A 22,967-nucleotide genomic window follows, 5' to 3' on the forward strand; every position below is an offset into this window, starting at 1 on the left:
TTACACTTCACACAAGTAAGTGTCCACACAAACCTGTTTATATGTAACTTGGAAAATACAGTCAACATTGGACTGCGGACACAGATTTTTCTTGTTTTGCTTTACACAGCTAAAAACTACAGAGGAATACTGACCAAAATGTAGCTGCGTTAATGGGTTCATAGCATACAATACTGTTGCGCTCAGATCTGTATAAAAATGTATGCAATACTTATCTCAGCACAGTATTTTTTGTATGCCTGTATCTGAGAGCTCAGTGAGTGAAAATGGACCTTGTGACAGACCTAACCTTAACAGGGGTTTTTGGAGGGGACTGCAGGGTAGCCTCTTGCCTACTGATTATGGGCCCTGGCTTTTGAGGGGGCTTTATTCTTTGGGAAGTGTGTGGGGGGAGCTTTGGAGTGGTTTTGCTTCAGATTCGGGTACACGTCTCCCCAAAACACACTGACTCTGGGAACCTAGGACCTGGATACAGATTAGGGGCCTCCATGCCCAAACCAGCATTGACTGCTTCAACGCCCCCTCCCCAGACTCAGAGCAGATGTTAACATAATCAGCTCAAAACAGCCCAATGCTGGGGTCTCCTGCTATAATCTGTTTACTAAGGTGTCTTTCTCTCATGATATAATTTCCCCATTGTGTGCCTCCTAGGTGAGATTTCCCATTGTTAACTGAGCGACCTATTGTTTTTGTCTGTCTGCTATTCCTCTTGGAGATGTTACTAGCGTTGTGTCCACTTTACCTTGTTACTGAACCATTGTGGGATGTTTCTATGTTTCTGTTAATCACATTACTGTTTATGGTAGCTGTTCATTATATTTACTGATATTACTGTTTACAGTCTGCATTGTTTAGGATAATGTAAATAAGCTCTTACCTGATTTTGTGACTCCAGGCCAGAGGAGAGCAGAAGAATGACCCTCTCTTATGCCAGACCTCTCTCTCCTATCCACTGACACCACAAGCCCAACTACCAACACTGTACTCAAATCAACATTCAATGAATTAGCTCCCAAGGTAAACTATCCCACATACCCACTACATATACAGAGCCCTGAGTATGTGTGTGCCTGCCTGTATGGCACCAGTAACTTCAGTCCCTTGGAAGAAGGATGATGCCTTGGATCTTTGGCTAGCCACTTTAGTTGGTGCACTTAAATTCTGCTTAGCAAAGTGTATCTGTGGTATGCTGACAGTATCCGGATAAGAAGGCGGACACTGTGACTGCTTAACAGGCCATTAACAAGTGAGGGGGAAAGTGTTGGGTCTCGGCGCCACAATGCAAAAAAACAATTTGTTGATTAAATACCAATGCTGCACCTAAAATTTGTGAAAAACTAATAGCAATGCAAAAATATATATAAAGGGCGCAAAGGAAACAATACAGAAATCAAATATCAAATTATTAATATACAATGTATATCTAATTAATGAAGTGCAAAAATAAACCATCAAAAATGTCCATAGTAATCATATGTGAACAAATCTTCTTGTATATGCTCCAACACCGTGAAAATAAAGTGCACACGTGCTTCAGTAAACTTGCTAAAAGTGCTTCACTCGAAGTGATAACAAAATGCGCTCACCAGATCGCCTCGGCCACAAAGTGACCTCAAAGCATGACTAATGGGAAGGACGCCTTAATTCAATGCTGTAGCTCCTTTATGCATCCCATTCCAATCAAACAATCATATATGGAGCAAGCTGGGTCCCAATCCACTTTGCAGGTATACAAATGTAGGTGTCTTCACCTTATAACATCACTCCACTGCATGTATCAACTTGCATCAAGTAGGTCTCCATGCATTTCACGCTAGAGCACGCACCATCAGGTGTTATAAGGTGAGTAAAAGCCACTTTTAAGGGTTAAGTAATGTGTTAGGAGTTTGTGTAAAGCTCAGATTAGGCATACTTTGACCATTTCATTGGGCTATAACATCTATGATCCCCCCGTAGATATATTATAATTGTGCTGTGATGGTTTCCATTTTCCAAAACAAAATAGATTTTGCTCACAAGTAAACACAGTGTGAAACTATACTGAAAGGCTATTAGAAAGTAGAGAATGTAGAGAAACGACCAACCATTTACTGATACAAGCTATATAAATATATAAATGAGACAGAATGCAATCAATGATCATGGTAAATAATAACATTGTTTTTTTTTTTAATTCATAACATTTTAGTTCACTTTTGTAGGTTTTAATTCATTTCAATTTCTATAACATCTCATGTACAAGTATATGTTTTACTTATATATAACCATTATTTTTTTTTTCTCCTTAGGTAGACACACTTATCATGATGTACAAAACACACTGTCAATGCATACTTGACAACGCCATCAATGGAAATTTTGAGGAGGTGAAATGTTTAAATATATTGAGGTGGATATTACAGTGTTATATACAATTATTACAAAAACATATTTTTTATTTCATTTTTTGCTTTTAGATCCAGCACTTTTTACTGCATTTTTGGCAAGGGATGCCAGATCACCTGCTACCTTTGCTTGAAAATTCTGTTATCATAGATATATTTTGTGTTTGTGATTCTATTCTTTTCAAGGTAAGTTGGTATTTTTTTATTTATTTTTTTACTTTTTTGAATTATACAATCCTCTATTGGCATTATGAGCTTCAGTTACATGATTTTGATTATTTTAGGTTCTCACAGATGTCCTTATACCAGCAACAATGCAGGAAATGCCTGAAAGGTATATAATAAAGCATGTTTTCATATTCATACTGTTATATATTACACAGGGCAGAAATGTAACACAAGGAAATGCATATGCTTTACTATATTTTATGTTTGAGTGGTTTGGTTGGAAAACGGATGTGGTGCTTTAACACAGAAGTATTAGTGTCTTGGATTGGCAAATTTTGTGAATCTATGGCTCTTACTTCGAAAAAGCAAATGCATTTTAAAAAGATCCTTTTGCCACAGGGGTGGACCTGAGGTCTAGTCTCAGGAGTGGCAGTGCATTACAAATTAAACTTCGCTAAATGTCTTGAGCGTCACTGCTTGTGTAATCAAGCTCATTGTTAGCTAGATAGATGCACATGTTTTACAGCATAAGCAGACATAGATTATAGTATAGCAATTTGATCCTATAATATAAGCAATTTCATGATCAGCCAGGATCATCAAAGGAGACTTTTGGGTAATTTGGGCATACATTTTTAAAAAGAGAAAAAGAAGAGAAAGAGTTGTGGGCGTTAAACAGTCACCTCCAGACATATATAGTATTGCACAAAAAGTATAAAAAAAAATAAAATTTATTGTAAATAGAAAAAACATACAAAAAAATACATACATATGTAGCACTAACCCCCGAAGGAGCTGCTGATTAATTATTATATCCGTAATTCACGTTTACCACCTAGCCCATCGCAGCCCATAAAATAGAAACAGTCCATATTGTATTTTTTTCTTGCTTTTATTGGCGTAACATAAACTGGGATAAGAGAAGGGTTTTCTGAGATGCTCTTTTGTTGCTTCACAATCTTTTCTCTGCCTCTCATGCAAAGACTTAGAATCATTGCGGATAATAGGAAATTACTCTGGATGATTTCTTCATCAGGGAAGATGGAAGTAGATTTTTGATAGAGAATATTTGGTAAAGAGTCACTCTGAATAACTTCTTCACCTGCAGAACTTTTCAAGAACAGTCTGTATCTCTATATATGTGCTTGTAGCTTTACCGCCACCTTTTTACCACTACTTCTCATCTGCATGGTACTTCCAAGTTGAGCTAAAGAAGAGATTACTCTGAATAATTCCTCCCGCCTGACTGATTGGAATCCCGGGCATTGTTGAACCCAAAGTCACAGGCCATCACCGCCTGTCTCACTGACTTGCATACCAACATCCCTCAGCCTCTGGTAGTACCCTTCCCTTGGGTTTGCACTCACTTGATCAACAGTCTATGTGCCACTCATAAACGATCGATCGCCCAGTTGCCTTCCGCTTAGTTGCTACTTCTTCTGCAATGATTTCTCCATCCCTTTCCTCCTTTCTGGCACGCTCCCTTCCCCGCAGGGGAATCCAGCGACACCAGCGACTACATGCTGTACAGTGTCACCAACTCATCTGCGGGTGCCGGTCCCCCACCCTCCCCGCAGGGGGGGCTCCGTTGGCTCCCCGGAGGGGGAACCTCTCCCCTCCGGGAACCAGGCTGGGCCTCCACACCGAACTCCGAACTTCCAACTCACCTTTCTGACCATGTGACCCCAGCTTTTATATGAGAGTCCCGCCTCCTGCCAAACAAATTAATGATTGGCCAGAACTCACACACAAACTACCTGTCACTCAGATCCCATATAAACAAAACAGGCCTGCTATAATGGTACAAGCCTGCCTAAATTTACCTGAAACTGTAAGCTAGCAAAAAGAGTCACCTACATAAAAGTATGTGCCCGCTACATACACCCCCCACTTGAATCACAACTGTCCCCAGTTGTGGGGAATGAATTTAGAGTACCTCCTTAATTTTAAGGAGGGAAGAGCATCTCATTACATCAAATGGGATGGGGAAAAGGAAAATAAACTTGAAACAGAAATAACATCGACATTACTGTACACAAAAACAACATAGTATTCTCTTATATGATTTACATGGCCTGACTGTAGATCCCTACAGCTAACATTCCATACAAGCGGAACCAAAGCATTGCTCCCACAGGATTTATACTCTGCTTACCACAGGCCATCATCTGTAAAATAGACAGCCGTCACATCTTCAATATACCTAAAAGAAGACACAAAACATTTCTAACTACTACACACATTACCAAACAGAGGGGGTTATCATCCTCTATTGAGTAATCAATCAAATATACAATCTTTTATGGCATGTATGTTTCTGTCAGGATTATCGCTCCCTCAAAAGGAGTCTAGCAGACTTCCTGCAGAGCGCACCCTGAACAAACATGCTCAGCAAATGAACCCATCTGCCTGTTGGCAAATAAACTTTCTGTTTGGCTCTTAAACAAGAGTCCTTGTGGAAGTACTTGTGGCAAAGGGATTTAGCAGAGACAGCACACTCTAGTGTCCATAACTTTGTCCTTGTTAGGCACCCTGAATGTGAGTCTCCTGCTGAACAGTTTATTTGGGGAAAACCCACCCTAACCCATCTGCCATCCTGCAGTCAATATGGGTACTGAAATACACTTGTGAATGCACCTCCAACATTCCTGCTCACAAATAGTACCTCAAGTCAGGCAATCTTTTTCGACTGTCTCCTTTCCTTGTCCTCTCACCGAGATAAAGTAACTATGGGTGTTTTGTCCTGCCTTCACCACCAACACTCTATCCTTGTGAATTGCTCTTCCAAGTCTCCATTCACGGTGGATGTCTTTGAATCGGACCCAGACCTCACTGTCAGGTGTCCTCTTAGGTTTAGGAACATGGAGATAGTCCCAAACAAGATCGTCCTCCCATGTTTCCCGGGAACTCGCAACGGTCTCCATAATCCATTCAGGAACATAGGGATAATCTAGGCACCACTCCTGAGCTACTTTCCTTTGGACGTCTCTCTGAAACCTTGAAAGTCTGGGCAAATCTTTAGCCTTTCCTCTGCCAGGCAAAACACATGTGTCAGAAGCTCTACTGACCCACTGTTGATACGTGGCCGCCCTGGTAGGAAGGGCAGTATTTGAAACGTTGAAAGGGGGTACTGGGGTTTTAGATGTACCGCATAACTTCTTTGACACTCCTGTAGAAGCTTCCACTGAGGTAGAACTCTCTAGGAAACATTCCTCCTCATCACTAGACTTAGTCTCTTCAGGGGATGACCATTCAAATTGTCCATAGATCCATATTTTTGTAAAATCTGCGGTGATCCCCAATCTACAGCCCGGCCTCCGTCTACCCTGTCCGGCTCACCCGAGGGATCCCCCTCTTGTAACTTAGGCTCCTTCCGGACAGGCATAACAAAGGGCTTATTGTCAGCTGGCTCCTCAGGGGTTTCTTCCAAAGACTGTATAATAACTTCAGCAGTCCCTGGGTCCCCAGCCAGGCTACAGTCTTTCCCATTGAATCCTACCTAATCCTCCAATGGTTCCAATTCAGCCGAATCAGATGGGAGCTCCTCCACTGCTGCAGCAGGCGACACACGACCCTCTCTGGCCTTCCGAATCACCTGCATCTGCGGTAGACAAGGCCCCGTTGCAAGACTGGCGGAGTAGTACCTGACTTCCTGTTGAATGGGTCCCAGCCGTGTCAGCTGAACACCGCAATGCCCACACCGAGCCCAGGCGGTGACTCCAACCGTAGGCCTCCGACATCCAGGACACAACATACAAAGTCTCTCCACTCCTTCAATCACTCCCAGTGCCAGTCCTCCAGTGAGCTCCAATCGAACCCCGGTATCGATCAGAACCCGGTCCTGCAAGTCAGATAACCGCTGCATGACGGGTGTATTCCCAACACCTTCCACCATCTTCCTCCGCCTGTTTCGGTCTGGCACGTGGCACGCTGAACGCTGACAAACTTTTCCTCTGGGGTGTGGCTCCACCCTCCACTTGTTGGTTCAGCGTGCGAGGAACTGTAGCTGCACATTTTCAAAGTCCTCCCCAGCGACCCCTGGTGGCAGGTACTGTTATACTGCAGGCTATCTTGGCAACAGTTACTGAAATGCGGACTCCATTGCTATGGGAGATGGCTAGCGGACAAACGTGAAACAGATATCCCGGACGACACCCCCCACATGTAGCACTAACAGCACGCGTCCTATCTTTTTGGTCTCCCCTTAGTCTGGATGTCTCAGACGGCCAGTAGATTTTGATTAAATTACACAGCAACCAAGCCTTGAAGAAGCGGATATATATATCAACCGCGAAACATGAGGACTATCGCTTTCTTTTATGTAATATGCTCCGTTTATGCATTTTTGTCTTTTGTTATAGGGGATTAGATGCCCTTTCCCTATATATATATATATATATATATATATATATATATATATATATATATATGTATTTTTTGTATGTTTTTTTCTATTTACAATAAATTATATATATTTTTTATACTTTTTGTGCAATACTATATGTCTGGAGGTGACCGTTTAATGCCCACAACTCTTTCTCTTCCTTTTCCATTATATAAGCAGGGTTGGCACTCCATGACATACTTTGTTTAAACTGTATGGGTGGGTTTTGACTACATGTTCATGACCCGAACTCACTCTACTACACACATTTTTAAAAACACACCAGTTTTATTCTAATAAATTTTTTATTTTTAAACTTGTCCCACACCTGCAAGGAATGCCAATCCTTGGAAATGGAATCCTGTCAGACAGTGTCCCTATTCTTCCCTCCAATATGGCCGGGAGGAAGTTACCTATTAAAATAATGCCACTTCCTCTCAGCGTGGAGGAGGTAGGGAAGAATAGTGAGACCTGGCAACCACAGTGAGGAAAGTATTAAGGCCAGCCGCGACAGTGGCGGCGGTCTTAACACTTGTATCAACTTCACGGGAGATCTTTGTGACCTCCTCACGGGTGTTCTGATGCTCTACAGTACAGTGCACCTCTCCATCCGGGACTCCTTCCCTCTGCCATACACTAAGGGGGAAGGCTGCTACAGTGCACCTCTCTATCCGGGACTCATGCCGCTACAGCCTTCCCTCTTAGTTTCGCCTCAGTGAGGCAATTGCCTTGTTGCCCCGCCCCTGTCTTGCTAGTAATTTTATTTTAACAACAATCAATCAATTTAACCTTTTTTAGACAGGTTACTGACCTGTAAAATCCTCCCTTGTTTAGATATTCAAAAACAAAAAGTATGTCACCAGCACACCAAGGATCTCTAGAACAGGTCAAAAGCTTTATTCAGCAATCACATCATAGTTACAGAAGCAATGTAATCTATCGTCACATACCTAATGAAGTGGTCCTAGGAGGCTCTGAAATGTTGTTTCTGTAACTATGATGTGATTGCGGAATAAAGCTTTGGTCCCATTCTGAAAATCCTTGATGTGCTAGTGACATACTTTTCACTTGAATGTCTTCAGTTTCCAGCCAGTGGTCACTGCAGCACCATTTTATACTCATAGCCATTTTTCTGGAGCGTATAAGTTGGGAATAGGGAGTTTGACATTCAAAAGCACTTCCACTGCTGCTGCGTAACATTCTATAATATTCACCTTCACTCCTTCAGCTGCTACATTTCCAGGAGGAGAAAAAAAGGAGAATACTACAGAGTGACATCACATCCAAGATGACAGCACCTGGCAGCACTTAGGGCTTTTGGATGAATACACAACTTTTGCAGATAATTGTAATAAAGGTGCTTTAAACAGAAGTAGGAGATTTTTTTTCAACATATTCCTTTTGTCCAATATTTCTATTCCAGAATCCTATAGGTAGTCACTAGCAACCCTCCTTCATGTTCTTTAACACTGTACATTCCTTTTAACACACAAAAAAGGCTGCATATATTTAATCTGATTACCAAATATTGCCGAAACAAGCCTACCATCTCTGTTCACATCCTATGAGAAGGCAAACAGAGAACAAAAGACTAGTCATAGTATTATTTGCAGCTAGCTGACCTGAATATTAACCGTGTAAATTAAAATGTTTTTACTAAGAACTGGAGTCATTTCCAATAATCAGAGTTAATCTCTGGGTAGGTTTAAATTTGGTTGGTTCACGAGACTAAGTAAGACAAAGTAAATTCAGTTCTTAGTAAAAACGCATTAAAGAGGACATGAAATGTGGAAGCTGTGTCCAAAAAAAGTTAAGCAGAGGACTAGTCACCAGTATTGCCTGTAAGCTTCCTGCAATAGATATTTTTACTGTTTACTGACTTACTATTCCCTATTCTGCACTATGGGGTTTATTTACTAAAGCTGGGGAGTGCAAAATCAGTCTGACTTCTGCAGAGAAACCAATCAGCTTGTTCAATTAAGCTTTCGCAATAAAACCCAAAAGCTGAATGGTTTTTATGCAGAAGTCAGACTGATTTTGCACTCTCCGGCATTAGTAAATAAACCCCTGTGTGTCTGTTGGAGGTGACATCTTGGCAGAGGAACAGAGTTTTGCTTCCTCATGTAAGCAGAAGAAGGAGGATCCTCATATGATGGGTCCTATGGTACAACTTCCTTTTCAGCAAGTTCCCAGTGAGAACAGTGAGCAGCACAGTAGTGGCATTACCAAATCTCACTCCAAATCTCCTAAGCAGTCAGAGACAACAGTACCTTAGTTCTCCCACTGCAGATATACAGTTATTAGGCTACACAACAGGGGTACCTAGGCACAGTAACATGTCAGAAGGTGCACTGTTAATTTTTAGGAGGAATTAACAAAAACAAGTACATTTTCAGGATATTGCTTAGACACAATTAACATTTCTAGATAGTTCCTCTAAAATAGTAAATCTTTACATTTGGAGTTCAGGTCCACTTAAAGCGGGGTTCCACACAAATTTTGAACAATATCTGTATGTATTCTCTTCCTTGCCTAGATGCTGACATGCCGTTTAAAAAAATTTAAATTGCCGTAATTACCTTTTTTTTTTTCTATTCTTCTTTGCACTTCCTGGTTCTCCTCCCGTGGAAGTAGATGTGTTTCTAGCCTCTCCCAGACTCCTGGGAGCTAGTCTCAGGCTTCCCAGGATGCCACTGAGCATGTGCGGGAACGAGCGGTGAATGCTGGGAGCACAGCATTCACCACATCCAGGAAATAAATGCTTGTGGGCTTCAAATGCCCACAATGAAGATGGAAACCACCTGCAGTGAATAATATAAGTTATTCTTTCCGACGAAATCTGACACAGGCGGACATATTACACACAATATGTCAGTATGTAATGCTGAGAAGAAAAGTTTGTGAATGAACTCAAAAAAAAAAAAAAACGATAGATAGGTGGACCCCCGCTTTAAAATCTTAAAAGAATGTTATTTTTTCATTGATTCATATTTGTTCTATTGACATATTGCTGTATCAATCTAAAGGCTACATTTTTTGTGTAGTTTACTAGCTGACATAAGAAACTTTGCTAAACATTGGGAACAATGGGTTACTACATCATTGGAAAACCTTCCAGAATCACTCTCAGAAAAGAAACTGCCAATTGTTAGAAGATTTGTGTCATCCCTGAAGAGACAGACTTCATTCTTGCACTTAGCACAAGTAAGTTCTCAAAATCACTTTCCATCTCTTCAGCTACAGTCTACCTCTTAGTGAACTGAAAGAACTCAGAACCATTAGGATAATAACCATTAGAGGACTGGCTCTCCATACAACACTTTTTTTTAGCGTTGAATGGAGCAGGGATGGGTCAGTACCTCTAGCAGATTTTTTATTGCTTTCTGTGTTTCTGTTGGAGAGGTTTCTCCTCACTTCGTGTCCTGATGATCATGCAGGAAATTTGTTAATCTCCCCCAATGGGGTGGAAACAGCCTGCAGAATAATCCCAACGGAAGTTCTAACAATTCCCCACTCTTAGGAACACAAAACATAATTTTGATTAGGATTGGCTTCCTAACTATGATTTCAGAAGTTTACATTAATTTTGGTTGAACTTGATGGGCAACTGTGTAATGACGTTACAACTACTATACATAAACATGTCTTGTCTCTCAAGAGACTCATGTGCATAAATGCCTCTTCCAAGATGATGAATACACCTGACAAGCATTTATGAGTTAGAGTAACAGCTAGGCTCTGATAATCTTTCCTTTCTCCCCTACCCAGGTTACTTACCAAAGGCTTTAGATTGCCTGAGAAGACTCCCCATGCATTTAAATTCAGACAGGAAAAAATTTGGTGCTGAATAATAGTTTCGCTGAAGAAATTGTCTTCAGTTGTAACCGGATATCAGAAAAATTGGCGGATCCAGAGATAAAGTAATCGTAGATGAAGATTTCTGCATATCTTGAGTGTATATCAGGGTCTTGGCAATCTTCCTATAGGCTAGGCCATCTTTATGTAGAGCAACAATTCTTTTTTTTTTTTAGATCCTCAGAGAGTTCTTTGCCATGAGGTTCCTTGTTGAACTTCCAGTGACGAGTATGAGAGAGTGAGAGCGACAACACCAAATTTGACACACCTGCTCCCCATTCACACCTGAGACCTTGTAACACTAATGAGTCACATGATACCGGGGAGGAAAAATGGCTAACTGGGCCCAATTTGGACCTTTTCACTTAGGGGTGTACTCACTTTTGTTGCCAGCGGTTTAGATATTAATGGCTGTGTGTTGAGTTATTTTGACAGGACAGCAAATTTGCACTGTTATACAAGCTGTATACTCACTACTTTACATTGTAGCAAAGTGTCATTTCTTCAGTGTTGTCACATGAAAAGATATTATAAAATATTTACAAAAATGTGAGGAGTGTACGCACTTTTGTGAGATACTGTATCTATGGATCTAGAGATCCTGATGATATAAAGCTTTTACTGAAAATAATTTTCCTTTAAAACATTTTTCATGATTTGTTCAGTTGAATTACTAGATGTGTGTAAGATGGACCAAAGCTAAATTCACTATCAGGTACATTAGGTTTATGCCAACAGATGGCAGAGGCAAAGTAGTGGCTTATCCCTATATAATGATTAGGCATTTGCTTTAGCCCATTAGAGGAAATATTATCTCCTATTCTTTATTTACATAATATTCTAAAATTCTAATCTAGGTTAGGACTAGAGAAGAGCCAAATGTACTGAGTTCAGGTCTGCGAACATTCAGTGTACGTTTTCAGAAGTTCGGATCAAGAATCCATACCCAATGGAAGTTTTAGGCAGATTGAATGCTGGGCCCAGCCATCATCCGACATCATGTGACTTTACCTATGTTAGATTTAGTCTAACATATGTACGGGCCCACTTAGATCATTATAACAAGAGGGCACCAAAAAATATTATTTGCCCCACTAGAGAATTCCCCAAAAATATGACCTTAATACTCAAACCCAAAGTAAAACATGTGATGCCAAAATACATTTCTTATACACATGTCAGGTCGGTGCTATGAAAAGAATCTGCACATATCAATACAGTCATCGATGGTTCAACATTTCCTTCCAATACTGTTTGTCTGTAATATTGGTTGTCTGCACAGAGAAATATTTCCCCATACCACCAAAGGGTATGCACTTCACTCATGAATGTGTCACCAATCAGGATCTCATTTAAATATGCAGCATATAGGCTTGTAACTGTGGGTGATGATTACATTATCATGTAATATAAAAGAAAATGTGATTCCTGAGTCAATTCATACAGTTAAAGTGCAACATCATAAATGCCATATACTGTAAATGAATTGATGCATCATTGATATATGACTAGGTCCCCAGATACGGACTCAAAAATCTTCATCCAGTTTGCAAAAAATGTTGTTCTCACTCAGCATGAAAAACACAAATCTTCCAAAAGAAAATTCCGAAATGTCAGGGAAACAAATTTGGTAGTTGCCAAAATGACAGGTTTACCAGTCCCGTATACATTGATTGTTAGTTAGTACTGAGATACAATCAAACTGTAACGATAAATTATATGGTGTAGTGCTGCTTATAACTCCAGTGCTAGAACAATGAATAAATGAATTAAATATCTCCAAAACAATGAATAAGCCCCCGTTCATACCAGAGCGACTTGTCATGTGATTTGACAGGTCAAATCACATGACAAGGCACACCTATTGTTCACAATGGCAGTGTTCAAATCGGTGCAATGCTGACTTTTCTGGTGCTGCATCAATTTGAAAAAGTAGCTTCTGCACTACATTGGTTGATTTTGGGTGCGACTTGCATAGACATGTGCACAAAGCCGCACAGATGTCTTCCAAGTCACACCTGAAGTCAAATTGCACTGACATGTGGCTTTGAAATTGTGCAATTTTAGATGAAGTTGCACGATATCAAAGACGCATTCAATATTAACGAGAGATAAATCTATAAGAAATAATTAAATCAGTCTTAACAGTCCTTAATATATAAGTCCATAAATGCCAGAATATACTTCAAGATTTTTCATTTATATCTTCACAACAATTGTTTAGGTGCTTCCAATAATATATCCCACACTGCTTGAAAGAAAATCATGCAAAAATGACCACCTGATGTAGTGACAACTTCAATCTTCAGACTGCTCTCAGCAAGGAACACCTCTCTCCTGGCACAGATTCCGAAGCATACATCAGGTCTGTCTCTTCCCAACATCTGTGCCAGCAGTGATGAAATCTGAAGATTCTGGGACCAATAAGATCATCTTTCTGGCTGCATGGAACTTTGAGAAGTCTTAAAGAAACAGTATCCCTGCTATCCTGGGAAGCACCTAGTGGGGTTCTAAGGGAGACCTCAGTGGGCGGAGTTGGAAGTGGTCTCACACAGATGGTCTAGACACCCAAGAGTCTATCTATACAGACTTTATTTTCCCTAAGTGGAGGTCAGAGTTCTGGGAGCCTGGAGGTAGCACGAGGTGTTCTTTTATATTGTTTACTTTACACAGTGTGGGATTTATTATTGGAAGCACCTAAGCACTTGATGTGAATATATTCATGAAAAATGTTGATGTATATTCTGGCATTTATGGACTTATATATTAAGGACTTTAAAAAATGATTTCATTTTTCTTCTCATAGATTTAGTCATTGTTTTTGAGCTATTTAATCACTTAATTTATTGTTTGAGCACTGGAGTTCTAAGCAGCGCTACACAATATAATCTACAAAAAAACTGATACATCTGCAAAACATTAGATACATTACCGCCTCTGTGTGACAGTTTAAAAAATTTCTTGTTCTAAGGCTACTTTCACACTGGGGCGGATGGGTGATGGCTAAAAAGCGGCGCTATTTTTAGCGCCGCTTTATTGTTGTTTTAGCGGTGCTATTCGTCCACTAGCGGGGCAGTTTTAACCCCCGCTAGCGGGCGAAAAAGGGTTGAAAACTCCCCGCAGTTTGGCAGTGCTGCCCCATTGTTTTCAATGGGCAGAGGCGCTTTTGGAGCGGTGTATACACCGCTCCTATAGCGCTGCAAAGATGCGGCTTGCAGGACTTTTTTACCGTCCTGCAAGTGTACCGCTCCAGTGTGAAAGCTCTCCGGCTTTCACACTGGAGACACAGGAGAGGCTCTTTACAGGCGATATACAGGTGCTATTTTTAGCTCTGTAGCGCCTGTAAAGCTCCTCAGTGTGAAAGTAGCCTAATTGTTTTGCCTGTTTGAAATTATTGTTCCCACAGGGATATCTACAGTATTTACAGAAAATGCCCTTATATCTATAGCAAAATATATAAGGGCATTTCGAAAAATGCCCTTATATCTATAGCAAACTTTCGGAAAAGATTTCTTATCCGTATTTGTATATGTGATATTTGTATATGTGATTTGTGGCTGGTCATTCCAGACTTAACTATTGCTGGCTCTCATTTCTGTGCCAAAGTTTTTGAAAAAGGTTTTGTTATCATAATAAAACTAGCATAGCAATTTGCCCAGTGAAAGTGCATGTACATTTGTTCTGTGCGAATAGGACACAAAGAAAAAAAACAATGATATCAAGCTATTTCCAGGACTGCACAAATGTTTTTATTGATTTAACCACTTGCTTACTGGGCACTTAAACCCCCCTTCCTGCCCTAACCAATTTTCAGCTTTCAGCACTGTCACTCTTTGAATGACAATTGCGCGGTCATGCTACAGTGTACCCTAATGAATTTTTCATCATTTTTTCACACAGATAGAGCTTTCTTTTGGTGGTATTTAATTGCTGCTGGGTTTTTTATTTTTTGCTAAATAAAACAAAAAAGGATCGAAAATTTTGAAAAAAAAACAAAAAACTGTTTCATAGTTTGTTATGCAATTTTGAAAACTGATAAGGTGGAACTAATGAGCACTGATAGGTGGCACTGATAGGTGGCACTGAGAGGTGGCACTGATGGGTGGCACTGATGGTTGGCACTGATGAGCACTGATGGTTGGCACTGAAGGTGGCACTAATAGGTGCCACTGAAGGGCACTGATAGGTGGCACTGATGGGCACTGATGATCACTGATGGGTGGCACTGGTAGGCACTGGTAGGTGACACTGATAGGCAGCACTGATTATGAGACACTGATGGGCATTGATTGGCAGCACTGGTGGGCATTGATGGGTGGCACTGTGGGCACTGGTAGTTGGCACTGGTGGGTACTGATAGGTGGCACTGGTAGGTGGCACAGTGGCCACTGGCAGCTGACACTGGTGGGCACAGAAAATGCATCCGTGGCTTTCTGTGTGAGGGATCGATGTCCCTCTGACAGAAGACGGTGATCGGCTTTTTTTCCCCCTCGCGCTGACAGAATACCGAGCTTCTGTTTACATCATGTGATCAGCCATCATTGGCTGACAGCTGATCACGTGCTAAGGGGCTGGGATCTGCAATCAGCCAAGTCTCATAGACTCGGTAATCACAGTCCATGGATGCCCTCCCGGCAATTAAAGCCCGCGCTGTAGCCGTCTTTGGCTATAGCGTGGGCGGCAAGTAGCTAAAGTGGAAAGTGCTGCAATTAGCACAATCTATTGGCCAAATGCAGTCATTTCCATTTTAAATCCAGGAATATACATATACTTTTACTAAATTGTCATGCAAATATATTATAAATACACCCCTTTTTCTGAATGCATTGAAAATGTTGTAGTTAATCACAGTTTATCCTCGCATCATATCAATACAATCCTGTTTCTTCACTCAATTACTTGCCTTGCATAACACTCGATTATTGGGTATGGGAATCTCCTAAAAGGAGTATGTGGGTAATTGCTACTGATTTTGAGAATCCTGCCCATTACCATAGGCTTTCTGTACAACCTAGTGATCAATTTCCTAATTTCATTCTTACAAACTGTGATAACAATAAAGGTAGGAACTTGGGATCATAGGTATTTGTGAATTTTAAATTATTCACATTAGGGATAGCAGCAAAGTCCTTCAGCTGGGTTTCTGTAACGGAGCATAGGAGGAAAACATTTGTGGTTCTTGCAAACTTTTTTTTGATTCTGTACCTTGGGACATACCAGGGGAATTTTTTCTGAATGCAGTGGGCCTGTGTTTAAGATCATAATTTGGGCTCCTTCTTCAAGAGAAAAACCTCAGAGAAGAGGAATTTTGAGCTAAGTAAAATTGTGCTAACAGTGGGTGGAGCTGAAAACTTGATTTTACAGAATGCAGGGGTCAGAAGTATATAATGTATAGAGTGCTGGATTTAAATGTGTGGAGGGGGAGACATCTCTGGCAGCAAACAGGGCTTTCAGCTACAGAGGGAACAGGCATGTGCTGAGAATACCGGTTGCAGTACTGGCCGTGGCAACGGTCAGCTGAAGGGGGGCTCAGTCAGGGGTCGTTCCCCACAGAGACCAGGGACCCCACCCCTCCCCCGCTACCTTCCTGTCTCTCCCCCCTCTGGAGATTGTGGCCGTAGGAGAACTGGAAAGGACTCCCGTGGATAGCAGTAAATGAGAAACTGTTGGAACCTATCTGGAGCTGAAGCAGAAGGGGGTGAGTGGTTACGAAGCTGTTGTTTTTTGTACTGAAATTGGACTGTGCAGAATAATAGGACATAGAAAGTTCCCCCCCGGTACATCTGTGAGACATCTCTGGAAGTTTATAATAGACTGTGGAACTGGATCGATCATATAAATGTGACATGTGACATAGGGAGTTGTCCCAATAGTGCAACTGTGGCATACTTTTGACAAATTTACTATAGATGGATGATCTGGATTAAATAAATATACAGGACACGGAGAACTGTCTCTAGGGTTCACCTATGGTATTAATCTTAAAATTTACTACAGATGGAAGGGATAGACTAATTACCATACCGGGTGCTTAGGACTGTTATATTGAGAAGTCAGCGTATAAAAACCTGGATATAATACGGAAGTACTACACAAAACTTAAACTGAAGTTAAAACTGAAAGGTATATGTTTTTTAAAGAGAACGGATGGTGGGGCCCCCCGCTGAGAGGAAGAACCACAGGATATACCAACTGAGTATGAAATGTATGATTAATATATAAAGTACCCAGAAGGTGCAACAGATGGAGGATTGGCAATCCCACTTATATATGGTGAGGATATACGGGTGAAATATTGATCAGTGTTGGATAACAATCGGTAACAATAAAGGAGAAGAGATAAAAGAAAGATGCTAACTAACGGACATAGCCACTGTCCCCTCCCCTTCCCCCCATCTTTTCCATAAGGGGCCTTCTGTATCCAAGTTCATAGTATTGATGGGATAAGTCTAATAACACATATACACCCTAATGAACGGTCACCCCGGATCTATAATCGATCAATAAAATATAGGAAACAGGAAAACACAGAATGAGGGGGAAACCGGTAAGAGGAGCAGGTGCGAACCCCCCGAAAGTGAGTGCAAGTCCCGGTTCTATAAAGAAATATATGACACAGGACGGTGGTACAGAGAGCCCTGGGAAACAGACAGGGGCTAAGAGTAAGCCAACGAAGAACGTACAAAAAGATGGTCAGAGGAAACATCCTTAGGACCTAGATACACCAGATATTTCACTGGGAATAAGTGTGGAGCCAGAAGAAAATATCGTAGTGGAACCCAGACAGAAAAAACAACAATTGCCAACTAAAGGAGAAATGGCAGAGATGTTTGCTAGACTGGAATTATCTATTAAAGGAGAAATGGCCACACTCCATGAGGATCTGAATCAAATTCTAAGAAGGGTGGAAGAAACAGAGGAGCAGTTGGAATCACAAACGGCCAAAATAAACGTGCTAAAAGGCCAGATGGCAGAAATACAGAAAGAACTTAAACACACAAGGTATAGACTGGAAGACCAGGAAAACCGTAATCGAAGAAAAAACCTCAGAATAAGGGGAGTCCCAGACCAGCAAGAGGAAGATCTCCAGGAAAAAATGGATAAAATATTTGGATATAGACTGGGCTTAACAGGGTCAGAAAAAATAAAGCTTGAAAGGTTACATCGGATCAGAAAGCCAGTTGGGCTAGCAGCAGAAACACCAAGAGACATAATTGTGAGATTCCAAAACTTCCAGGATAAAGAACAAATTTGGGTGAGCCTAAAAAATAAACAGCCGATTAAGTATGGAGACCACTTTGCAGATCTTCCCAGACTTATCAGCAGAGACCTTGGCTAGAAGAAGAATTCTTAAACCCCTGTTAGAGCATTTAAAGATGAATAACATTCAATATTCTTGGGGCTTCCCAGCCTGCCTAGTAGGGAAGAAATAAGGAAGGTTGGCGATCCTCAGATATCCAGAAGAAATAGTCAGCTTTTGTAATAGACTGGACATTCCACTAGTTGAGATACCAGGCTGGTGGGAAGCACAAGAGAGCACCCCACCTGCGGAAGAACCAAGATGGCATCGGATCACAAAAAAGAAACTGGTTGTGACAAAGAATAGAATTTGTAGACGGTTGGACTGGGTGGGGTAACAGGTGATGGTTGATACGGAATGTGGTCTGGGAGAAGGGGCGGGCAAGGGGTATCCCTAGCCAGGGGAGCTAGTGGGTCTGGAAAGAGACCTCAGGCAGAGCTCAACTTCTGGGGGGAGAACCGAGGGGCCAGGAGGAAATGGAGGGCCTCGGATCCAATGGCCATGGGGAGGCTAAATATCCCCCCCAAGGGAAAAGGAAGGGGGAGGGGGGAAGGGAGGGGAAGGAGGTGGGGGGAAGGGAGGGGAAGGAGGTGGGGGGAAGGGAGGGGGAGGAGGTGGGGGGAAGGGAGGGGGAGGAGGGAGGGGGGATACTGGGATTCTGCTCTGGAAAGGTTTGGCATCAAGAGAAGTAGATTTAAAGTCTCTGCTCACTGTGCTCCTGAGGAGGGTATGGAAAGGAGTTAGGCTGAAGATCGGAAGTGAGGATCCGGAGTGCAATGAGCAAAGATGACTACCCTTAAATTTATAACGTATAATGTACGTAGGCTAAATGCTCCCATAAAAAGATATAACATAATAAAGGAGATCAAAATTTATAAAGCAGACTTTAGTTCTATTACAGGAGACATATCTCACAAGACTCAAACCTTAAAAGCAAGGATAAAAGTAAATGGGTCTGTCTCAGGACCTTTCAGGATGTATAATGGTACTAGGAAGGGTTGTCCCCTGTCCCCCCTGTTGTTTGTGCTGTTGTTAGAACCACTGTTAGCGAAGATACGACAGGACATAAATATCAGGGGGATTAAGTCAGGAGAGGAGGTACATAAGCTCACCGCATATGCCGACGATACTTTGTTCTACATAACCCATCCCAGAATAACTCTCCCTAATTTAATGAAAACATTAAAACATTATGGAGAGATATCGAATTTTAAAATGAACCCGGCCAAATCTGAGATCCTAAATATAAATGTGTCTATACAGGAGGTTCAAACCTATCAAGGGGAGTTCCCATTCATATGGCGAAAAAAGAATGAAAATACTTTAGGTTTTAAGATTACTACTTCCTTGGATACGTTATATCATTCAAATTTCCTGCCATTACTGAACGACATTAAGATAAAACTGAGTAAAATCGCATCAAGACATGTGTCATGGTTGGGAATAATTAATCTCTTCAAAACGAGTCTCCTACCAAAGATCATGTATAAGTACCAGATGTTGCTGATCCCACTGCCACAAGTGTATTTTAAAACTAATACGATACTCCGAAGGTTCATTTGGCAAGGTAAAAAGCCGAGGATTAGTATATCAGTGTTAACCAGAGACAAAAGACAGGGGGGTCTGGGGGTACCAGACCTAAAGAATTGTTATAAGGCGGTTCTCCTTTCACGGGTGATAGACTGGGCTAAAGGTAACAAAGAGAAAAGATGGGTGGAATTAGAAAGTACAATGAGCAAGACTGCTTTGGGGAAAATAATATGGATTCCCGCACAATAAAGGAACTTAGGGGAGAACACACATAAGATGACACAGAAAGCACTAGAGATTTGGGATTTGACACATAAAAAAGAAAACTGGAGATATAACTCTCCATGTGTTCCACTAAAAGACACCGATTATTTTCCACTGGGGAAAGGTAGTTTGTTTGGAAACTGGATCAAGAATGAGAATGCACAATTAAAAGACATAATGGTGAAGGGAAGAATTTGCACGTTTCAGGAGCTAAAACAAAAAAAAAGAATTGATGCTAATAGATGAGTGGCGGTATTTCCATTTGAAACATTTCCTTGAGTCCCTTCCCCAACCAGTGAAGTCAATGGACAATTTGCTCCCGATGGAGAAATTGTGCCTGGCCACAGTAAAATGGAAGGGGATTTCTACAATATATAAAATTCTGACGGAAGGAAGTGGTTATTTGTAATTGATGAGATATGAGTTAATTCTGAATTTTTATAAGAAACAAAGAAAATTGAATAAAGAGATTGAAAAAAAAAAGTATAAACAGCCCAGTACACAGCACCATCTATGATTCATTGCACCACCACCCTCTTATGCACATAGTAAACACATACATACATACACACATGTGCACACACACATACACTTCATACATATACATACATATACACACTGTATACACATACATAGACACACACACACTGTATACACATAGATACAGTGCCAGATTTGTGGAATGCTCAACTAATAGTTGTCCTGTGGACAGATTCTCCCACCTGAGCTGTGGATCTCTGCAGCTCCTCCAGAGTTACCATGCACCGGCTGCTTCTCTGATTAATGCTCTCCTTGCCTGACCTGTCAGTTTAGGTGGACAGCCATGTAGTGCTAAGTTTACAGTTGTGCTATACTCTATCCATTTTCAGAAGATGGATTGAGATGTTCAAAGATTGGGATATTTTTTTAGAACCTGAAAATAGAAAAGCACCATGAGAGATAGTAGGGCTGCACACCCCAGATAATTGCAATATGGGATTCAAATTCATGAATTTGTTTAAAATATGAGCTCTGGTTACACATTAAAGGACATGTTCCATCATACATAGTGATATTAGCACAGTGGAGCAAAACATTACATTACAGAATGCCAGCCACATTAATAACCCAACACGTTTTGACCCATGTAGTCAAGGTCTTCTCCAGGGGGATTTTTATTCTAGAAAGATATGTAAAAAAATTCAGAATTCTAACATATCATGATATACAGGCAGTGTTAGGCGCCCGTCTTCTCCTTGTGGCCTAGGCTCTTGAGATGGCTCAGTGGAGGCCCTCGCCGGCGGTTAATCAATTACACATACACACACCAGGTATGCTGAATGATTACAATAGTTTATTGAATGATTTGCTGTTTTATGCTGTGCCTCTACAAGACTCTGCCCCATTTGGGGGCCAATCAAAATGATACACATAAATGTTCATTAGCATATTTAGTAATTTCTTAATCTTGTGATTTTCCATATATTAGTAATGTCTTCATCTTGTGACCCTAATGTTAACCCCTATAGTTCAAGTCATTACAGTTCAAAAGATTCCTTACTTTCTGTTATCGTCTGCTGACCATGAGATGCCCAACCACAACTTCCTAAAAAAGCTAATTCTGGCCGCCGTTGGCCTTTCATACCCAGCAACAGTGTACAGATAGAAACCACAAACGGATGTTTCCTTAGATGAAGACATCAGACATAAATGAGATAATCAGTTATTAAGTAATACTGTCACAAGATGTAAGGTGCAGTTTGTTACATACACTAAAGTATTTCATTATATTAGGTAAGCAAATAAGCAGTTCTAAACATATCTCATGTTAGGGTATAATCAATAATCAATCAATAATGCAATGTATTATGGAATCTCCTTACAATCCTCCCTTTGACCATTCGATATCATCGAAATGGTCATTCTACCTTTTCGTCACGCCTTAAGGATTCATATCCCCCGGCCTCATTTTAATACTATCAGAATCAGACATGTCCAGAAGCATAATGTTTTTCCTGACACAAAAGTAGAAATCATTTTGTCAGGTACTGTGTACAAAGTTCTGTTACTCGTTTCTTCCTGTTGGTGAGGGATTCGTCTCGTCGGTCCGAGAGATTTGTTTTATGCCTTCTTGAATGTCCTTCAAATCTGATCGCTGTTCCTGAAGAGAGGAGTCTTGGGATGCTGGTGGAGGGTCAGGGGTCTGGGGTTGCTGTGGACACTTCTTTAACCGGCTGGCGTGGATCCAGGTGTTTCCTAGATCGGTCAGTACAGCAGTTCTGGAAACCTTCTCTATCTTCCAAGGTCCAGAGAAAATGGGTCCAACCTTCTTTTTGTGTGCCAGTTGTTTCACCAGTACTTTGTCTCCTGGGATGAAAGGATGAGTAGGTTCTGTTGAAAGAGGAGAAAAGGTGACAGAGACTTGTTCGTTCATATCCTGTAGCATACTTACCAGATTTTTCACGTACATTTCCTGTTGAGAATAGATGTTAATGTCAGTGTTTTGATCTAAGGAGGGCAGCTCTATGTTTGCAGGAACTCCCATCAAAATCTCAAAGGGCGAGAGTTTTGTTCTAGCATGTGGTGTTGTTCTGATCTGAAATAGGACAGAAGGAAGGTAATCCAACCATCCTTTCATGGTGCCCCCCGTAGCCTTTTTTAACTTGTCTTTAATGTTCCTATTCATTCTTTCCACTACTCCTGCACTTTGTGGGTGGTAAGGGATGTGCAATTTCCACTGTAAGCCTAGTAGCTTAGCTAAAGTCTGTGTAACAGAGGAGCTGAAGGCAGGAGGCCCTCTGTCTGACCATATGGCCGTTGGTATTCCGAACCTACAAACCCAATGGTTCAGTAAGCATTTGGCAGCAATTTTAGCAGTCTCACCTGTACACGGAATACCTTCAACCCAACCTGACCATTTGCATACGATCACACAAAGGCATTTCAAATTGCCTTTTTGTTTGGGCATGTGTGTAAAGTCTATTTGCAAATCTGTTAGGGGACCCAGGGGTGGGGGCAGGTGGCCATGTAATCCATGATTTTTCCCTTGGACATTGTTTTGTGCACAGGTCAGACAACTGCTGGTGAGGAGTTTTGCCTGTTT

General features: G+C 41.2%; 1 protein-coding gene across 1 annotated transcript in view; it reads left to right on the plus strand.

Moving 5' to 3' along the window:
- Positions 1 to 22,967, plus strand: part of RFX6 (regulatory factor X6) — a 215,435-nt gene that overhangs the window by 133,662 nt on the left and 58,806 nt on the right. Inside the window, exons 8-11 of the mRNA XM_073629129.1 lie at positions 2,289 to 2,366; positions 2,457 to 2,570; positions 2,669 to 2,718; positions 9,981 to 10,140. Of these exons, the coding sequence (XP_073485230.1) occupies positions 2,289 to 2,366; positions 2,457 to 2,570; positions 2,669 to 2,718; positions 9,981 to 10,140 (402 nt within the window). The remainder of the gene's footprint in view (positions 1 to 2,288; positions 2,367 to 2,456; positions 2,571 to 2,668; positions 2,719 to 9,980; positions 10,141 to 22,967) is intronic.

Source organism: Aquarana catesbeiana, linkage group LG04, assembly GCF_042186555.1.
Source record: "Aquarana catesbeiana isolate 2022-GZ linkage group LG04, ASM4218655v1, whole genome shotgun sequence".
Classification (NCBI taxonomy): Eukaryota; Metazoa; Chordata; class Amphibia; order Anura; family Ranidae; genus Aquarana; species Aquarana catesbeiana.